This window comes from Zeus faber (genome assembly GCF_960531495.2).
Source record: "Zeus faber genome assembly, chromosome: 12".
Classification (NCBI taxonomy): Eukaryota; Metazoa; Chordata; class Actinopteri; order Zeiformes; family Zeidae; genus Zeus; species Zeus faber.
Genome location: NC_137196.1, coordinates 25,648,868 through 25,670,546, shown reverse-complemented (window position 1 = coordinate 25,670,546; position 21,679 = coordinate 25,648,868). Strand labels below are relative to the sequence as shown.

General features: G+C 47.1%; 2 protein-coding genes across 2 annotated transcripts; both read left to right on the top strand.

The window, feature by feature from the left end:
- The first annotated feature begins 1,274 nt into the window (after positions 1 to 1,274).
- On the top strand, positions 1,275 to 4,911 carry LOC307238097 (cAMP-dependent protein kinase inhibitor alpha-like). The gene is made up of 3 exons (XM_080010953.1): positions 1,275 to 1,439; positions 2,541 to 2,734; positions 3,235 to 4,911. The coding sequence occupies exons 2-3, from the start codon at positions 2,572 to 2,574 to the stop codon at positions 3,303 to 3,305; spliced, it is 234 nt and encodes a 77-aa protein (XP_079867079.1). The 5' UTR covers positions 1,275 to 1,439; positions 2,541 to 2,571; the 3' UTR covers positions 3,306 to 4,911.
- A 4,839-nt stretch (positions 4,912 to 9,750) lies between these two features.
- On the top strand, positions 9,751 to 19,659 carry lyn (LYN proto-oncogene, Src family tyrosine kinase; the record flags this gene model as incomplete). The annotated part of the gene is made up of 12 exons (XM_080010485.1): positions 9,751 to 9,870; positions 10,226 to 10,277; positions 10,538 to 10,643; positions 11,037 to 11,135; positions 11,369 to 11,472; positions 12,243 to 12,392; positions 12,545 to 12,697; positions 15,249 to 15,431; positions 16,458 to 16,534; positions 17,351 to 17,504; positions 18,457 to 18,588; positions 19,457 to 19,659. The coding sequence occupies 12 exons, from the start codon at positions 9,751 to 9,753 to the stop codon at positions 19,657 to 19,659; spliced, it is 1,533 nt and encodes a 510-aa protein (XP_079866611.1).
- Positions 19,660 to 21,679: the final 2,020 nt, after the last annotated feature.

Here is a 21,679-nt window from a genome sequence, read left to right as displayed (position 1 = left end):
CAGAGCTACAACAAATCCTCCCATTTTATACGCCCTTAATGTGCATTTGCAAGATGAAACCTATCTCTTTATTGACTCTTTTTTTTTTTTTTTTTTTTTTTTACCCCATTTATGATAATGATAAAGTTAAATGACACAGATTTGACATGGCCTTTGATCCACTGCATCCTCCAGCAGCAGCGCCACAAATCACCACATGGCTGGTGTAGTAGCGCCACCCTGTCGTGCAAAATGCTACTGCAAACAGTGCACTGGCATTACCTCATCACGAATGCATTTCTCCTGCAGTGTCCTACAGCCTCATCAGAAAGCATTTTGTTGCACAAAAAAAATAATAATAATAAAAATACAATATAATTACTAACTATTATCATGCAAAATGTTAAGAGGATAACAAACAAAAAAAATCAGAAAATCAGAAGCAAGAACAGTGAACATAGGACTGTGGTAATCTTACAGTAGTAATTAAATATATGTGCAAATATTATTATTATTATTATTATTATTATTATTATTATTATTATTAATAATAATAATAATAATAAGAAGAAGAAGAAGAAGAAGAAGAAGAAGAAGAAGAAGAAGAAGAAGAAGAAGAAGAAGAAGAAATATTAAATAAATACTAATGTACAATTAATTAATTAATTAATTGATTATTTCATTAACACAATACATTACATTGGAGCAAAGCAGGTCATTATCTTCAAATGATTTTTCAAAGATATATTTATAGTATTCCTAATAATCAATTGCTTTCCTTATCATTTGTTGTGAGCTTTGAGGAGGCTCCTACTCAATTATAAAATGGGGGAGAACCGCGTTTACGCTGCATTCGACTGGAACTCGGAACCTCGGCTGTTTCGCCGGTGTGCAGTCCTCACTTTGTGATCGAAATACGATCCGTCGCCTCTGTTCGGAAAATGTGTGTTCGTCCGTCAAGCGTGTGAATTCCGGGAGCGTCTGCGCGGGAGCCAGGACCGTTCCGACCCCAACGGCCGTTCTTTTGCAATTTTACAAAGAGCAGTGATTTGATTGAGTTGGATTTTTATCTGATATGTTTTTTTTTTCCAGAACGCCGACCTCGTGGAACGCAGCATCGCCCTCCGACGCCGCCCGGACAAGCGCCGCTCTCATCCTTTGTGCCCCTGAACCAATCGGCGCTCGGGTCTCCGTCTGCTGGTCGCCGATTGGCTGCGAACCAGGAAGCTGCGGCAAGCGACACGGGGGGGGGGCTCTTCCATGACCGTAGCGACGCCTGCGACGCTCCGCTTGTAAATACGGCGCCGGGCTCTGCGTGGCCGCCGCGGGTTGAAGCGCCTTTCCATCCGCCGGGTCGTCGGTTCATCTACGTGGAGGCCGCAGCTCCGGGTGAATGCGCCCTCACGTCGCTGGACGCCGTGTCGCTGGAGATGTAGCCCCGGGAGGAGCGCTCTCAGAAGGTAACACCGGGATGTGGTAACCGACGGACGACGTCGTCAAGCCCGGAGAACCACACCGCGGAGCAGCCTCCGACGAGGCGGGAGAGCGGCTCACGAGTCCGGCTCCTGGGCCCGAGCGGGGGTTGGTGGGGGGGGGCAAAGCCTTCGTGGATCGACGGGCGACCCAGTTAAAACGAATTCAGGAGACCGTTACACAACGACAGCCGTTATCGCAGCACGGGCGGAGGTAATGGGCGGCGTGAGGGGGCAACACGTGTGGGATCAGGTTGTGTCCACAGCCGAGGTCCCCCACTCAGGCCTCCATCCCCCAGAGGATGCATGTGGCTGTGTAGGCCAGCCTGTAAATAAATAGTTATGCATGAGTCTGTGCAGAAAGCATGGGCAGACTGGTATGCATTTCTGTGTTGTCTAACAGGGTTTGCAACAAGGGAAATCTGTGGGGATCTTAAAAAAAAAAAAAAAAAAAAATGATCCAGTCTCTCTTCTGAGGCTTCTGCCCTGGAGATGTGCTTGAATCCTACCACCGTGTCAGGGGTTATTCCTCAGAAATAACCCATAAAGTACATGCGTATATATAAATTGTTTGATTGTATGTATTTGCGTTTTTTCCTCTGTCACGCCTATGCCCTGGTAGATCTGAAGTCCCGGTAAGGCCCGGTGAACGGCTCATCTGCAGCGGTGCCATTAGAGCCGCACAGATTAAGTTCATATCTCCATTAATGATCTTTCTCATCCGCTTCACTCCGTTGCTGCCGTTTAATGTCAGATGCAGCGGTACGCCTCATTTTGTACGAGCTGCTGCCTTTGAGATGCAGCCGAGGGTTGCAATAGTGGAGGAGCAGTGATAGGAGGTAATATAACTGCAGATTAATATTCTCCATAAAGCAAAAAATAAATAAATAGGCTAATCCTTGCCGTCCGTGCCTGGACGAGGATAATGTGAAATCCCAGCAGCATTTCAACAATGCAGAATGAAGTCCAATAGAAATGATAGGGTTACAGATGTGTTGACAGGCTTGACTTGACTGTCCTCTGTATAACCCTCTCTCTCTCTCTCTCTCTCTCTCTCTCTCTCTCTCTCTCTCTCTCTCTCTCTCTCAGGTGTTGCCTTGTGAAGGATGAGCGAGGGCTGATGGCTGATGTGGAGGCCACGTATGCAGACTTCATCGCCTCCGGCCGGACGGGGAGGAGGAACGCCCTGCACGACATCCTACAGAGCCCCACCGACCCCGAGGGCCGGGACCTGCCTCTCACGCTGTCCCTGTCCCAGCTGCACATCAACACGGGGAGGGGAGGTAAGAAGAGGCCCGACGCCGGCGTTCAATGGACCCCTCGTAAATCTGGGTCACGGCACTCTGTGGAAAGTGCTTTTGATGTGGCCCGGTCCGAATTTTGGTATTTGTTGTAAATTTTAACGGTCCTCTCCCGCGGCGAAAGAAGTATAATGGATAGGCTTCTATCCACTAAGCTGGCGGCCAAACAATTCCGACTTATCTTTACAGCTAGGTCTATAAAACAGTGATTTGCCCAATCATAATCCACTCAGAGCTTCAGGATTTATTGGCTGGTAAACAAATTAAATACAAACGCTGCCGGTTTGCCATGTCCATGCTGCTCTTCGGGGAGGGGCGGTGGGCTCCATAGCAGAATTAGATCAACAACCCTTGATTTCATACAGGGCAGCACAACAAGAGACAACAGCGCATTATAAAAGAGTGACACACAATGTATAAACGAATATCAACTGCGTTCTATAGTCTGTCTGATCAATATTTCTCTCTCTCTCTGAATCTAGATGGGGAGGACCCTGAAGACAGCCGGAGCTCCTCCTCTGCCCAGAGGGTGGTGGATCAGAGGAACAGCTAACAGACATGACACGTGCACTGCCGTGCTACGCGGGGGGGGTTTGGCCGCTGGTTCGATTCCGGCCCACTGCTACGTAATAGGAGCGTGTTGAATCCAAGGCGGTGAGTGGAGCTTTAGCTGGGCGCGGTGGCGCCGATGTGGGCGTGATCGACGCGGCCGGACCCCGACCTGCGGCGGTGGGCGCCGCGCTGCAGAACAGTCGCAGACACTCTGATCCGTCTCAAACTCTGCTTTTTCCAGACCAGCGGGCTGTTTTTAGGGGTGTTCATTTCAGTCAAGAAGCGTTTCTGGGAAACTCCGGGACCAGGCCGGAGAAGTGAAGTCTACTTTAATTCTTACTCACTAAAAATGTACAGGACGATTCAAAGATCACATCACCTAATCACGATGGTTGTAAAAAAAACAAACAAATAACCAAAAAAATGAACAAACAGCAGAAAGCATGTGTCAAGTACCTTGATTTACCCCCCTCTGGTGGGGAAGTGATTTGTGCTTTGTAACAGAATACTGTAGATAGGAGGGAGAGTTCTCTGGATGGCCGCTGTTTCCTTTGAAATGACAATACTAAAGAGAGACAAACAATATCAAACTGTAGTGCAGCGGAACTGGGCTTAAAAAGTTGTAAACACTTGAATTGAAGAGCAGCAACAAAAATACGAGACTTGTAACGACTACTTTATTTGCCAGGTCTGGTGGATGACATCCGGCCCACTATCGGGTGAGCGGAATAAAATGCTCAACATGTCGTCCAAAAGTAATATTTGTAAAAAGTCAATGTACAAAAGTAATACTTGCACCCTGGCGTGTACTCTAGAAGGCAGGACTGTAGCGAAACCTTCAGATGTATTTTTTTTTTTTTTTTTAAGCCAACAAAACTCCACAAGACATAGGAAAACTTTTACTACACTAATTGTGCAACAAAAAGACACTTGTTTTCTATTTTGTAGTCTTACCGGGTGGAAGATTTCATGGGGTTTTTTCAGTTCTGTCCTGGTCAAACTAAAAGGTGAAGCTTAATAATTGCTTGTCAGGATTTCTTACTTTTTTAAACCTCTGTAATGACTTCACGTGACGCTTATCATAACCACATAATGTATGTTACGATGCAATACAGAGTAAAACTAAAAGAGGGTCTCCGCTGCTGAGCCCCAACTCCTTTTGGACATCTGTGGTATTGGAAACGTGTACTGCATGCCAAAACACAGTCTTTGTACGGTGTGCGTGAGGTCACTCTTCCATTTAACTTTTGGCTGTAGATATTGATGATTCACCGTGACTTTATAAGGTTCCGTTCTTTATTTATGTATCTTCTCGCATTAGAATGGAAATGTCTTCCTGAAAGTGATATTATCACGCTAGTAGCACTTGTTATTTTTTTTCCAACAGTAAAACATTTAAAATGTCTCCAAATACTGTACTTACAGTTTTTACTTATGTTGCCACGATACACAAGCCCACTACTAACTCGCAAGCATGTAGAAATATGACAAGTGCATGCGTTGTTCTTTTCAAGATGTCTCTGTGTTTGTCTGATTGGTCATAACTATTTAATAATTTATTTGTCGTGCTGATCGATGGAACGATGAATAAAGGATTTATGACTGTTATATAAGAACAGACCTATGAGCTTCTTTCCATAATTAATATTTTATCTAGCAGATGGCACAAATAATTATTAAAACCCAAATCATCAGCTGTTATTGGCATTGTATTATTGTTGCCCTTTGAGAACCTTTTGTTTATTTATTGTATGTACATATTTATTTATCATTATTATTATTATTATTATTATTATTATTATTATTTATTGATATTTGAAAAAAAAACTGAATTCATCTCAAGGAATTAAGAAAGTGCCCAAAATGACACAATTGAAATTTGGTCATGTTTCTCCAGGGTATTTTCGTTCCCCTTTAAAAAGTGTTTTACACGACTTGGCAGCCTACGAAACTGTGTGTGTGTGTGTGTGTGTGTGTGTGTGTGTGTGTGTGTGTGTGTGTGTGTGTGTGTGTGTGTGTGTGTGTGTGTGTGTGTGTGTGTGTGTGTGTGTGTGTGTGTGTGTGTGTGTGGTGCGCTTTAATGCAAATAATTATTAAACAATTGTACCAGGAAGTTTCTGTTAAAACAGAACCCCCCCCCCCCCCCCCCCCCCCCCCAGCCAACTCCTGCAAGTTCCTCATTCATGTAGGCAAGGCGAACAGTGCATGACTGCAGGCCACAAAGCACTCAGTCAGTCAGTTTAGCAGTCAGTCAATCAGTCAGTTTATCAGCACTGCTTTAAGTATTCCGATGAGAAAAGTTGAAACCTGAGGATTACCAAACCAAAGCTACACTGGAAAAACAAACTTTCAAAAAAGCAAAAACGAAAGGTAAGCACCGTTGTAAAGTTGACTTCATAGGTCATTTTCTAAAGATTTCTACTTGTAAAACTGTGATTGAAGGACTTGGTTTGATGGCCGTTGCTTCTTTTTGCCGTTGACGCGGTGTATGTAAATACACACGCGTCTCGCCGCGGGAACACGGCCCTTTGTTTTTTGGTGGATATGATTTGACATCCCAGTAAGGCAGCGTCAGGCCCAGTAAGTCCGGCTTATGCACCGCGCTATCAGGGTTTGGGCCATCACGGGTCTTTTGTGGTAAGAATTGAATCAATATGTAGAGTTAACCAATTAGAATGAAGTAAAAATAAAAGCAACATTTAGGCAAGTTATCACTACGGTAGTTCAAACCCCTATCAGTGGTTTCTTGTTGGGTGTCTCTCAAGGTGTAAAATTTCTAATATTATATTTATGAATGGAGTCATTTTAAGGTAAGATAACATTTATGTAAGTAACCATAGTGCAAAGCATTTACGTTTATTCCTGTGTTGATGTAAAGTAACCCATAAGAGCACGTATTGATAAGTGCGTCTGCTTATCAATGCGTCTCTGCATCTCTACACACCCTCAGCTGTCCTGTCTCTCAGTCCCATCCACCCACAAGCTGTTCTTTACCCCGATTCAAATTTGTTTCCAGTTGCTTAATATATAAGATTTTCTGACACGTTAACTGCGTCAGTAAACGTCACATTTCCGTCGGAAAGAGGAAACGGAAGCCGTTTGGTTCGGCGGCGACGAACCAGGACGCGGCGTGGAACCAAGGACAACGGCTTCTCCGTTCGTCACCGTCCTTCCTCGCTTTCTCTGCCTCCTGGACTTTATTTCTCGTGTGCGCGTCCCACTCCGTTTGATTTCTCTCTCCCTCCGCCGGACTGCGGTGGAGCTCAGATCTGCGCCCACCGGAGCTACACGGTCTCCACACGCCCCTTCCCGTAGACCTTTGTTGGATTAGTTGTGTGAATTATTAACAACCGGGCCTGCCTCACAGGGGACGCTTTGCCCGTTGAAGTGCACTCATTCGCCGTCGCTTTACAAGCATTTACAACCAAACGCCGTGCACAAAACGGAGCATCGCTCGAAGTATTTAAAGACTGTGTATGAAATTTAGCGGCACAATTTAGAGAAAATGCCAAGAGGTGGGCGAGGGGTGGGGGTGTCTCAGGGCCAAAAATTATGCAAATGGCCATGGCTTCACAGACCCCGTCCTCTTTTTTACACACATATATATATTTTTTATTTGCGACGTAGAGAGCCTCCCAAAGTACCAACATTCGGCCGGCACGTCTCCCCCGCCCGCTTTGTGATGATTTCAACCAGTAGTCGGCGCTACTGAGCCAAACCTCCGCCATCTGCAACGCCATCGCCTATCCGTGCACTATATAGAAAGCGACGTCAACATTAATGACAAGGCATTTCAGGTCACGGCTCAAAAAGAACATGCTCTAGTGTGTGGCGAGCTTCTTTGAAACGAAGCAGGAAGAGCTACATCCCGCGGCGGATTGCGGTTAATCATTGTCGCAGTTCTCTGTCGGGCTTCTCGTAAACCTTGTTGATAGCGGGTCGTGGTCCAAGGGGCTGATAGTGGAACAGAGCTTTAATCTGCTGCCACACAGAAAAACCTCCCCGCTGGGCTGTTAGAGTTCTTTCTGGTCGCCGTCACCCACTGTTTGTACGGGTGAGATAAAACGGAGATAAGGAGTGCAGTCTCAGGCTGTGTGTGTGTGTGTGTGTGTGTGGGTGTGGGTGTGGGTGGGAGTGGGGGTGGGTGGGTGGGGGAACGGGGACTATGACCCAAATCTATGACCCAAAACGCCACAAACAATAAAACGAAGCAACGACAAAGAATAACGTCTCTCCGGTCACCGCAGAGTGCCACGCCCTGAGATTTGCCGAAACTGTTTTCACACCAAAATAGGCGATGGACGCCTTTCCCATTGCCGGGAGAAATGCCTGTTTTTGCTGGGAAAGGGGCGTGTCGTGATTCCGGTGTGATTTTGAAAACAACAGTAGAGGAGACAGCGACTTAATCAAACAACGACATAAAACTGTAAAACCTGATTTAAAAAAAAAAAAAAAAAAAAAGAAAAAGGTATTTTGAACCGTTCGAAAGAATCGAGCGTTCATGACCGACCCGACACCACAGTAGAAGCAGCGTGGAGCACCGTCAGCACGGTTACTCCATCACGCTGGAACGTCACACGGGTCCCGGTCGGGGGGGACCCGGTCAGAAAAAAAAATTCCAGGTCAACCCGCTCATTTTGGTGAGAAAACGGTATAAAGGGGCCAAAATGAGCAGGTCAACCTGTTCACACGTTGAACTGAGACCCGGGTTTTTCCCTTCCCACTGGTGAAGCGGATGACCTTTAGAGCGGAACAGAGAGGAGAAGTAGGCACGGAACTGGCTGGCCGTGGTACCGCCGACGGTGCTGACGTGTGCACCTGCACCGTGGGTGTTGAGCTCCCTCCTCTACCTCCGTAACTCTTCACTTCACAGCAGAACTGCACAGCAAGTGTCACCTGAGGAGCTCGGTCCTCGTGCACCCTCTACAATGTGAGGGGAAGAATCAGTAAATAGGTAAGAATGAAATTATAGTCATGGCAGTCAGACGAGTGTGGAATAGGAAGAGTCTGGTAAGCAATTTCCAAAAATAAAATAAAAGATATCATCTGACACTGTATGGACGGTCAAAAATCAAATAGATTCAAAATCAAAATTTCCCCCCACAGCATTTACAAATGTTTGCTTTTTTTGGGGGGGGGGGCATTTTTAGATTGATTTAGCCATTTTATGTGTTTTACGAGTATTTTAACCTGTTTGTATCTGTGCCGTACAGCTGTTGTGAGATGTGTCCTCTGAAAGCCAAACTAATTTCCCCTTGGGGAATAGAAAGCTTTGATTGACTCATTGATAAATATAAAAAAAACCCATTCACGTACATACACACCGATCACTCACATTAAAAGCACTGAAAGGTGAAGTGAATAACATTACTCATCTCATTCCAATGGCACCTGTCAAGGGGTGGGATGTATCAGGCAGCAAGTGAACAGTCAGTTCTTGAGGTTGATTGGAAGCAGGAAAATGGTCAAGCGTAAGGATCTGAGCAACTTTGACAAGGACCACATTGTGATGCTAGACGACTGGGTCAGAGCATCTCCAAAACCACAGCTCTTGTGGGCTGTTCCCTGTATGCAGTGGTTAGTACCTACCAAAAGTGGTCCAAGGAAGGACAACCGGTGAACTGGTAACAGGCTCATTGATGCACGTGGGGAGTGAAGTCTAGCCCGTCTGGTTCGATCCCACAGAAGAACTACTGTAGCACATTTGATGAAACAGTGAATGTTGCTCTGATAGAAAGGTGTAGAACACACAGTGCATCACAGCTTGCTGCGTATGGGAGCGCTCAGAGTGTCCATGCTGACCCCTGTCCACCACCCAAAGCACCTACAATGGACACGTCAGCATCAGAACTGGACCATGGAACAATGGTAGAAGGTGTCCTGGTCTGATGAATCACCTTTTCTTCTACATCATGTGGATGGGTGGGGTTAGGGTCCGATCCGATGGAGCATCTGTGGGATGTGCTGGAACAACAAGCCTGATCCATGGAGGCCCCACCTCACAACTTCCAGGACTTAAAGGATCTGATGCTCACGTCTTGGTGCCAGACACCACAGGACACCTTCAGAAGTCTTGTGGAGTCCATGCCTCAACTATATATATATATATATATATATATATATATACTGTGTATATATATATATATATATATATATATACTGTGTATATATATATATATATATATATATGTACTGTGTATATATATACTGTCTATATATATATATATATATATATATATATGTATATGTATCATACACAACTGCTGAACAGTGATATGTTAATCTACACTTAAGTAAATAGTTTACAGGGCTTAAGAATAAAAATGTAAGAATATAGATAAAATTGTATTTCTGATGAGACCGGCGGATGAAATAAAGCTATTTCCCTCCTCTCCTCTTATTTGCTCTCCCGTTCCTCCCTCTCCTCTCTTCCACCAGAAAGGAGGATGGGTTGCATGAGGTCCAAGCTGAGTGCAGCACTGGAGTGGAAGAACAACCAGCAGCTCGTACGTACTGATCCAACCCACTATAGCAGAGACCCCACCTACACTAGAAAACACTCCAGAGTAAGTAGTCAGTCATCTGGCTGAATGCAAAACCTAAATAGATATTTCAGATTAAAAAAATAAATAAAAAATAAAAAATGTAAATAACAGACGGCTACATGAAAACACCCGATCAGATGGAAATCTGCTCAACAAACCGACTGTCTGCTTTGAATTCAACTCCTTAGATAAGAGCGGAGGCAGCAGTGAGATCTCCTTAGTAACAGTCGTTTACCTGCGTCGCGTACAAATGATTGACAGAAGCAGCCGGAATAGGAAGCGCGCGGTGGGGGGGGGGGGGGGCGTAGAGCGTCATGCAGCACATGTTTTAGTGACTTAAAAACTCTAAATCTATGCTTTGTACCTTTCCGTCTAGAGCCCCTCGTCCCCCGGGCTTCTCCCAGGCCAGGTGTTTCAAAAGATGGAAGGTATGACACAGAACCCTCCTCCTTCCCACATGACCGTGACAGACTTTTAACTGGAAACCGATTTAGACGCCATGAGTCAAAAACACACTCGGAAGGCAGCGACTTGTGTCTTCCATTCATAACATCAAATCAGATTTTGACTAATATCACAATTTTTGTTTGTTGATAACCAGCATGTCACATTTTTTTGGGAAAAAATAAAATAAATAAAAAATAAAATAAAATAAAAATAAAAAATGTATCCCCTCTCCCCCTCGCAGCACAGGGTGATTTGGGTAAAATCGTGGTCGCCATTTACCCGTACGAGGCCATCCACGGCGACGACCTGGGATTCAAGAAAGGGGAAATGATGACGATCCTGGAGGAGTGAGTCTGAGTTTTCTTTTACTCGGCAAACGCCGGCGGGGGGGACGACGTTCATTGTGCAACGTCGGGATAACCCGCTGATGGGGTGGGGGTTAAATGGGAGAGGTTTTAAACGAGTGAGCGTAAAATGTCGGGGCAAAAGCACAGGTCAAACAGTGTGAGTAACCGGGCGGAAACAAAGCAGGCCTGGTACTTATGGTATGTACTCTAAAAAAGGTTTTGAATTTTAAAATCCACCTCATTTGCAGGTGTGGGTGTGGTCGTTTGGCCCAAATAGACAGGAAAGATAATGGAGTGAAGTTGTTTGATCCCGGGGGCCGCGGTCAGGACGCCGTCGAAGTGAAGATGCGTTGAAGAAATAGCCGAGATGAACTGATTTAATTCTCCCCGCAGACACGGCGAGTGGCGGAAAGCCAAGTCGCTGTCGACCAAGAAGGAAGGATTCATCCCGTCCAATTACGTCGCCCTGGCCAACACCATGGAGACGGAGGAGTGAGTTCCTCCATCGAACGAACCGGTCTTTGCAGGCTTTCGACCTGCAAAACGTATAGGTTCCCTCATTAAACCCCACTCGGTTCGAGTGCCGTAGCGTCCGCCTTTTCAAGTCCCCTTCCCCAAAGATGTAGAATCAACGACGGCGGCGGCGATACCTCAGCGCGAGCATTTGATCGACACATTTATTCGACTAGTCGGAGTGGCTCATCCCGGCTGGGGTTTGTTTCCAGGTGGTTCTTCAAGGACATCAGCAGGAAGGACGCGGAGAGGCAGCTGCTGGCTCCGGCGAACAAAGCAGGGGCTTATCTCATCCGAGAGAGTGAGACATCAAAAGGTATGAAAATGAGATGATTATCACAATATCGGCCTCCCAGAGAGAGGGAGAGAGAGAGAGAGAGAGAGATTGTACTCGTTTAAAACAAAAACACGCACGCACCTTTTCCAATCTATAGGATTCCAGTGATTCCAATTCAGTCCCTTGGGCGGGTCGTTAGGGAGCCGAGCACAGAAGTCCGGTTCAGCCAAACAACTTCACACTCCCCGTCCCCCGTGCTGCCAAATCCCTAAAAAACGGATGCGAATGCCAAATGAAGTAACGGTCTTTAACTGTGAGTCGATTAGCCCGGGACCACCTGGAACCTCTCGAAGGACCCCTGGGGGTCCCCGGACCTCTGTTTTATGCAATCCTGCCATAAAGACGTGAGCTAATGAGCCCAGTGAGGAGGAGCCCAGGAAGGAATGTTAACTGCAGTGGGCGGGCGGTGGTTTGAAAGACAGCCTTTGCATTGCGTTGTTTGTTATTAGGGGACTCTCAACATTTTTCACATCAAGGAGCCTCAATTCGCAAAGATCTTTTCTTTTCTTCTTCAACCGCTATGATGTGATTTAGTCCAAACTTCCGGACAACAGCGAAACTCTGATCCAAACAGTCATCACCGTACGTTCTTCAATGACGTTTAACGATTAATCATTCCGCCAGGGACCCCACCCCCCCCGGAACCTCTTCAGGGACCCTCTGGGTGTCCCCGGACCTCTGTTCTAAGCGATTGTGCCACACAATAAAGTAAGTCAATGAGCCTAACGAGTCTCCCTGTGCACCGCCAGGGAGCTACTCCCTCTCCATCAGGGACGTGGACGCCAGCGGAGCAGACGTCATCAAACACTACAAGATCCGAGCTCTGGACAACGGAGGCTGCTACATCTCCCCCAAAATCACCTTCCGCGACATCGGCAGCATGATCAAGCATTACCAGAGTGAGTAGCGGCACCGGCGGGTCTCTCGGAAAAAAGACGCATTTCAACCCCGTCGTCACGGTTTCAATTTTTTTATTTTTAAATAAATATTTTTTTTTAAAAAGCTGTCGCCCGTGCTCTCACACCGTGTCCCCTCCCCGTCGCCCGCTCAGAACAAGCCGACGGGCTGTGCTGCAGGCTGGAGCGCGTGTGCGCCAGGCCCAAGGCCCAGAAGCCCTGGGACAAGGACGCCTGGGAGATCCCCAAGGAGTCCATCAAGATGGTGAAGAAGCTGGGAGCCGGGCAGTTTGGGGAGGTCTGGATGGGTAAGTCGGGGGGTGGGGGTGGGAGGAGGCCGGAGGTGGCCGGGGGAGGAAATCAACGTCACCACGTGCGTTGGCGGCTTTTAGCGGCTTTTGGCTCGGGAACGGGCGTGGCAAGTCGGCACCTCGGCGCTTTCGGGGCCAGACGAACGTCGATGCGTTCTGTGGCGGTTGAGGCCAGATCTCAATACCCTCAATGTGTGAATTTGTGTTTGGATTCGTGATGTGGTTTAAAAAGCCCTGCAGTCTCTCTTTAAGTGGCGTGCCATCTTTCACTATTTAAAGAGAAGAGGTGAGTCTGACTTCACCGATGACGACAGGGTCTTGCATTTTCGGGTCTCTGACAGAACACTTGACTGAGACCAGCCACTTCTTGCTCTCCGTTCGTGTCCCATTTCTCGCCAGAGCGGCGGCGGCGGCGGCACCGTGGAAAATCGGCGACCGGCGCAGGGCACCCTGTCCCCTTCAGTGATTCCTGCATTCCCGCATTTGCGCTGTTCCCGTGGCGTTGGCTATTGGGAAATATAAAAACTGCGACCGCCCGCGCTCTCCCCTCTGACAGCCGCACTCTGCAAGCTCACTGTGCTCTGTAGGATGATGTAGCTTATCATTTCCCAATAGTGTTTAATAAAACGGTAATACTCCATAAATATTTAGAACTTGAAATCTCGTGTGTCTGTGTGTGTGTTTGTGTGTGTGTGTGTGTGTGTGTGTGTGTGTGTGTGTGTGTGTGTGTGTGTGTGTGTGTGTGTGTGTGTGTGTGTGTGTGTGTGTGTGTGTGTGTGTGTGTGTGTGTGTGTATATATATATATATATATATATACACACACACACACACACACGTTTTTTCTTGTAAATTGACAAGTTTAATCTTGGAATATTAGAGCTTCTTGCTTTGGTGTAGGTAGCGAGCAGGGCTGGGGTATCGCGAGACGCGCCCATGACGGCCCCCCTGTTGTGAGTGTCAATGGAAAGGTCAGCTGGTTAAACCCGGGGGCTGACCCGCTCCACGGGGGGGAGGGGGGTGGGGGTGTGCAAAGGCTTTGCCCTGCCGCCCGCACCCCCGTCAAAGCCAAATTTGCACCGGCGAGCTCGCGGGAAGTAGCCGCGCTACTGCTCGGAAGGTTCTGCCGCTGCGGTGAGCCGTCCAAGCCTCCTCTTCTTTTTTTCAACAGCGAGAGTTTGTCCGTGCCATTGGCATCGGTGTCAGTTATCCCAAAATGTTGACACGACCGTCAGCTCCATCAACGCTTGGACATTAGTTTGGGGAGGGGGGGGGGTTCAGCTTGGCGCCGTGTGAGGCTCGGAGCCTTTAATCCGGCACCTCACACGCGAGGCCTTGTCTGTCTGGGCGTGTCGGGTCGAGCCAGACGCGAGCGGGGGGGGGGGGGGGGGGGGGGACGTGGAAGCTCTGCCCACGCGGCGAGGTGAAGACATAGACAGCCTGGAAGGCAACTTTGGGTCAGGGCCTTTGCGCTGCCGCCGCACTTCTCGGGCTTTTGTTTTTTTTTTGGCCTTGCTCGGCTGCCTCCGCGGCGAGGACGGGCGTTTGGGGGCCCAAAGAAAATGAGGAAGCGGCCCCTGATCGAGATAGCGAGCAGCTGCCGGGAGATTTGCGTTCGGCGAGCAGAGCAGTCAGCCATGCAGGCACACACAGTTTCAGTTTGGTCAGTTCGCATGCGCACGCACGCACGAGCGCGCACACACAGACACACACACACACTCACACACACACACACACACACACACACACACACACACACACACACACACACACACACACACACACATTTACAGTTGGAAGGGGGTTTGTATTAGAGGGAGGCCAACACAGCATAATACTCGTTTGCATACAACACACAGGTTGCTGAGCTTTCCATGGCGAAATAAAATGTAAACACACCATCACGTTCAAGATTCAAGAGGTCTGTTCCAACACACTGAATATCCAGAGCAGGGATTTCCAACCTGTGGTGGCGGGCCACACGGGGGCCACCAGAGATTGGTGGTGGGGGGGCGGGCCTCGGACGATTGGAGGCGTGTTTTTTTTTTTTCCCCAAAAATAGTCAAATATTGGTTCAAATATAAATTGCAACAGAATCCATTGTAAAATCCTAATGAATTGCATGCCCTAAAAACCTTGCCCTGTACCAAAATAGACAAAAAAATGGCCGCAAATAGGGGTTTGACTTGTGGGGGTGGGACAGAGCTGGGTGATAAAAGCTTTCAGACAAAAAAAAACATAAAAGTGCAGACAAATGTATAATTCAGTTGTTGTTTTTTTTTTTTGTTGTTGTTTTTTTTGAAACGGGGCTTTTCACAGAGAGCTAGGTGACAGTTGGTGTTTGTTCCGGGGGAACTGAAGCTTAAACAACAACATGAATCCTACTTCCTGATTTCTGCTCAGACACCCGTCAAACGCAAATGGCCCCCCCTCTGTTATTCCGTCGCCCTGCAGCTGCTTTTTCTGCGTTCTGACACGTCCTAAATATACCGAAAAACTTTTATCGGCCCCCTCTCTCTCTCTCTCTCTCTCTCCGCCCCCCACCCCCAGCCTACTACAACAACATCACCAAGGTGGCGGTGAAGACGCTGAAGCCGGGCACCATGTCGGTGGAGGCTTTCATGGAGGAAGCCAACCTGATGAAGACGCTGCAGCACGACCGCCTGGTGCGCCTCTACGCGGTGGTCACCAAGACGCAGCCCATCTACATCATCACCGAGTACATGGCCAACGGTGCGTCGCCGCCGCCCACACAGCCACGCGCACACGCGCGGACATACAGCCACACACGCACACACACACACCTTCCAAAAAGTCACTTTCAAATGTGAAAACCACACGCGATCACACATCTCGCGGCTTTAGTGCCTTGTGAAGAAAGAAAAGAAAGAAGAAAGAGTCTTTATTTATCACACAACACACCACACTACAACACATGCTTGCACACACACACACACACATGCACATGCTTTTTGATGGTGGCCGGTGAAATGGATTCTCTGCTTTTGACCCATCCTGGCTTGTCCTTCCTCCGGGGGCACAGCCAGGAGCAGTGGGCAGCGTACGTGGACGCGCCCGGGGACCTGGTGATAAGTGTCCATCGCTGGTCAGACGATGATGGATGCATGTTTTTGAGGGGGGTCCTTACTGACGTGAGGTGGAGGAAACCCCATGTGAGCACGGGGAGAACATGCAAACTCCACACAGAAAGGCTCCTATTTGGGAGATAACCCGCCGGAGCACGGTGCCAACAGCGCCCCAGGCGGGAATCAAACCCAGGACCTTCTTGCTGTGAGGCAGCAGTGCAATGCACTGCGCCACCTTGCCACACGGGCATTTCCCGTTTGAAATGCCCGTGAAAATAGGTGATTTCGGACCTATCGCATAATCGCACGTGTACGGCGCTGACCGGCGCACCATCAAACCAAACGGAAAAACTCCCAACTTGGCAGCATCTCATGAGTTTCAGGGTCTCACGCTGCATGGGTTAGCCCCGCACACGTGCTTTTATGAGATTCACATGCAGTTTGTTGAAAAAAAACCCCAAAAAAACAAAACACATTCTTACATGTATTTCACGTGTGGATCACAATACTGGATTTACAGTATTTATCTATGATGACAAACGTGATGTGCAACAACCACACTACTCCTCGTTCGAGGGGATTTTATTTGCGGCATCCGGAGCCGAGCTTAGCACAGGCACAAACACGTTATTTAAACAGACTTCCTTCTCGTTTTGTCCCGTTCCGTCCGCAGGGAGCCTCCTGGACTTTTTAAAGAGCCAAGCGGGAGTTCAACTGCAGCTGCCCAAGCTCATCGACTTCTCAGCGCAGGTGACGTTGCGATTCGCCGGAATCCAGATCACAACCAAAACCACTCTATTCATTTATTTATTCATCTTTTGACGTGGCCGTCTACGTCGTCGTGGAAGAAAGTCAGTTTGAAGTTTCTTTGCTGGAAAAAGGGAGCGGCCGCCCGACCCTGAAGTTTCACCACAGACATTTTTGACTCAGTGGTTCGGTTCCTCTTGGGGCGATGACACGCTGGGAGGGCGTGCGCTTCCCTCCCACAGTGAGGCCGACGCGGTGAGAGTGGGGCCGGTCACCGGATGCGGAATTGGGGGAAGAAAAACAAGTTTTCCCTCTTAATTACGATCCACTAGCTACCGTAATTCAACCTGAAATATAAGAATAAAGCACAGGATTGGCAACACCCGCGGTAAGCAGAGTATGGGGAAGGCCAACAAAATTAGGAAAACGCTATTTATATTACATGAGAGCATAAAATTCAATCACTTGGGGCTATAACGGGACATTTTTAAAATCCCTTCCAACACATTCTAATGACTGGAGTGGTTTAGATGAAGTTTCTGGGAGGAAATCGGTCCGTTCAGACCAAGGAGGGCCGAATACGGCCAGAGTAACTGATCTCTGAATTCAAAATGAAACTGTATTCTTGGGGGTTGTTTTTTTGTGTTTTTTTTTACTTAAGATGTAGATCAAAATAAAAAAAAATAAAAAATCCCCACCCCCGTTTTCTAACACTAACACTTCCTGCGGTGCCGTTCCACTTTTCACCTTTGTCTCTCTATCGACCCGCTCGGTACAATATTTACTCATCTCTGACGCGGAGCTCTGGTGTCCGTGCAGATAGCGGAGGGCATGGCCTACATCGAGAAGAAGAACTACATCCACAGGGACCTGAGGGCCGCCAACGTTCTGGTGTCCGAGAGTCTGCTGTGCAAGATCGCAGACTTCGGGCTGGCGAGGATCATCGAGGACGACCAGTACAACGCCCGAGAAGGTCCGCTCTGCGTGTCGTGTCGTCCCGGCTTTTTTTTTTTGGGACAGAGGTTCTTTATTTCCCGGACAGGGCGCATAACTAAGTGGGTTGGTTCCTTGTATGTGTCCCGTCCCCCCCCTAATATTAATTTGTCTGAGTTTGCATTATTTGACCTTCGCGTTTGACTTCTGGTTGATTGTGCCCCAAAAACCCCCACTGCTTTCCAGGGGCTTTTCAAAGTGTTTGCTGACTGCTTTGGGCTGATAGCTGAATTTGATGGCCCACAGAAAGATCATTTTACTATTTATAGCGACGCATGTGGCAATACGGTGCATTCTGTTTCCTGGTTTTGGCCTCGTTTCACTTTCCCTGCTCGACGTGTTAAAAACTGTCCAGCGAGGACATCGACGACAAGTGTTTTACATCTCCTGTCCTAGCGTCACAAGTGTTGTCCAATGTCACACAGAAACATTGATTCAGGGTTTTTAAAACAAGAATTGGTCCGACCTAATTTTATCTCTGATGAGTCCAATGTCATTGACTGGACTGTCTGGATGCACATGATTGATCAACGCAACTGACTTGCAGAAGAACTTTTTGCAGCCACAGGAATGTTTGGCTCAAATATTATATATATATATACTGTGTGTATATTTATATATAAAAATCACGTGAGTAATGTAATATATGTTCAACTCAACTAAACACAGTATAGTATACACAAGGAACATGAAGGAAAATAGCTCCAATATTAGCTATTATCACAATACCAGGTAAAATATTCTGATTTGCATTACACTCAACATAGTATCGGATCCCAATGAATGTAAAGATATAGAACAACCAGCCGAAACCCTGTCTCAGTGAGCGACTTGATATCCAGCCTCACTTTTAGTCACCAGTTTACCCACCTCTTTTACGTGTGTGTGTGTGTGCGTGTGCGTGCGTGCATGCATTTTCTTTCCGTCCCCAGGGGCCAAGTTTCCCATTAAGTGGACGGCTCCTGAGGCCATACACTATGGCTCCTTCACCATCAAGTCCGACATGTGGTCCTTTGGAGTTCTGCTGTACGAGATTATCACCTACGGAAAAATCCCTTATCCAGGTAAACACTAAGAGACCTGATCTGACCGCAATAGTAGTAGAAATTATGCTGCACTACTAGTCATAGAAGTATTAACTGAACCGGTTGTTAATAATAATAATAATAATAATAATGATAATAATAATCTTAATAGCAGTGGCAGTATTGGGCTCTTTACTTGCATGCGCTAATTTCTGGGCTTTATGCGTACTTGTATAAATGGCATGCCCAGTATGAGTGTCAGGTATGAACATGTGCATTGCATTTTTATCATCTATATGCACATGTATTTTATTATTTTATTAAGTGCATTATCAGCCAATCAAATTTGACTTTGACTTTAGTGGTAGTAGTAATGGTAGTAGCAACAGCAGTATTAATAGTAGGGCTTTAGTATATAGAATATTGTAGTCTTTGGATGTATTGGTCTTAATAGAAGTCTTAGTAAAAGAAAGTCATAGTTGTAAAATAAATAGTTGAGGTACAATGGGATTGGTTAAAATGGTACGTGTGTGTGTGTGTGTGTGTATTACTACGACTTTGGACATAAGTTGTTTTCTCAGAACATTGACTTGCTCCAGACTATCTGGATAATATCTTTGTTTTGGTTTCGTTTGTGAAATATGATTACACCACTCAAATGATCTAATAATAATATTCTTGTACGAGCTTTGTGTCATACAACAGGCCATAGCTTAGCTTGTGCTGCCCCCTAGTGCTCAATTATAATGCTGCATCAACACAGCTGCAATTGGTGCTGTGCAGATCTGCTGTTTTTGTGGGATTGAAGTTGAATTTTACCGTACATTAATATATAAGATTGCAACTGCGTTATTGTTCGTTTTTTTTTTGTTGTTTTTTTTCCCTCTCCGTTAACGTGGATGTGCAGGCATGAACAAGAGCGAGGTGATGTCGTCGGTGCAGCGCGGGTACCGCATGCCGTGCCCTGACACGTGCCCGGCGGAGCTGTACGAGGTCATGGCGGCGTGCTGGAAGAGCAAGCCGGAGGAAAGGCCCACGTTCGACTTCCTGCAGAGCGTCCTGGACGACTTCTACACGGCCACCGAGGGCCAGTACCAGCAGCAGCCCTAGGGACGCGCCCGCACACGGACGCCGCGCGACGTCACTCGCAAGCGGGGGCCCTCGAGACGTGCGGGGAACGTCGCGCGATACAGTTACGGAGGCGTTAAAGGTGCAGTGCGTAGAATGTCGCGGCCGCGTGGAGCCCGCCTATGGTTCGTCCGTTCCGGGCCACCGTAGGAACGCGGCGGCGCGTCAGGGCGGCCTCCGCGGAAGCGTACCCGCTCCCCGCGTAGATAAAAAGGGCTCATTCCAAGGTGACGCCAACACAGCGACTCTTATTTTCATTGGCTTGTACACACATTAAAACGTACTTGTGAATATTATATCTCATTTCTGCCAGGTCCGTTCCTTCAACTCTACCCACTGCACCTTTAAGTCACATAGAGAATATAATAAAGCAAAAACACAAAGCAAAAAAACAAACATAATTTTAATGAAGAGGACAAACCCACAAGTGGAAGAGAATTCGATGTGGCTAATTGGCAACAAAGTGTCCCAAGGTTTAGCCGGCATTGGCCTCGCATGTTAGCACAGCGTTGAGTGGATGCCATGAGTGCGGGTCTCTTCAGGCTTGCGATCGTCGCCGTTCTCTGAATGTCGTGCTCCTGACTGTTTCGCCGGTGGTTTGGGTGGAGAAAGAGACACACACACACACACACACACACACACACAGGTGCGTATCGACGCCTACTTGTGAGAATCGGCATTGCAACCGTGTCGGGCGCAACCCCCTGCTGGCTTGGAGTGAAAATCACCAACGGCGAAGGACCAGGAAGGAGACACAGAGGATGAGAGATTGAGGCAGGAAGGTGGGAGGGCCCCTGCGGACAGGGACAGAAAGGTGATGCGTGGGAGGTGGAGTTAACGGTCGCTCCCCCCGGCAGTGTATCCGTTTGGGGGCCCCCGCCGGCTGACTGGACGTCCGTCAGGGAGACACGGGGGTCACACACATGGACTCACAGATTCGCTGGTTGGTCCAACTCAGGGGTCTCAAACGCAAAGCACCCGGGGGCCACCAGGCAGGCTGGAGGGCCCACATAACAATTGGGGGTTTAACATGAAGGGAAAACAGTTTCTTTTTTTCATGCATCATGCATTAGTGAATTGCATTACAAGATAACTAATCCCATGATGGGAATTCAGGAAATTATTATTATTATTATTATTATTATTAATTATAATAATAATTAGGTCCGTAAGAGCTGAAGCGCTCTGTATGGGCGTGGTAGTGCTGGAGCTTAAGAGAACAAAACCCCAAATCTGCAGATATTCTGTGACGTTTCACGGCAGAATATTCCTGCAGAGAGGAAGCCATGTAAAGCCTTTGCATTCTACACGGACAGTGCATGTACAGTCCAATGGTTGGGGGGGGTTTGTGGTGTGTGTGTGTGTGTGGGAGTGGGGGGGGGGGGGGTCATATGGTCAAAACACGTCAGTGAGAATGAGGCTGAGCAGTGTGACTGGAATTCAATGTCAACATTTTACACGTTTTCAAGATCACCCCCTAACCCCTTGAGATTTGGTGAAAGCATAGGTCACTCACACAAATTATACACAAATATAATATTTCTAGTATAAGGGTAGGGGTATTCTCCAAAGAGTTAACTTCATATTGAAGTACTATACATAGATACACACGCACACACATATATATGTGTGTGTGTATATATATGTGTATATTCATGTGTGTGTGTATATAAATATATATATACACACACACATATATAGACATATATACGGTATATATATACATACACATATTTAGATTTTATATATCTATATATTTTAAAAATGTCGTACCCATTTCGTAAAATAGATTATTCCTAGATCTGTTCACATTGTGGTTAATCATTTCATTGTCATAAATTTTACTGTAATATTTCTGTTTTCTTATATTCTTCACAAAAATGTACATGGGCCGTCATATCACCTGAGTGTGAGTGTGTGTGTGTGTGTGTGTGTGTGTGTGTGTGTGTGTGTATATATATACAGACCTTCATATCACCTGAGTGTAAATTGATCCATACAT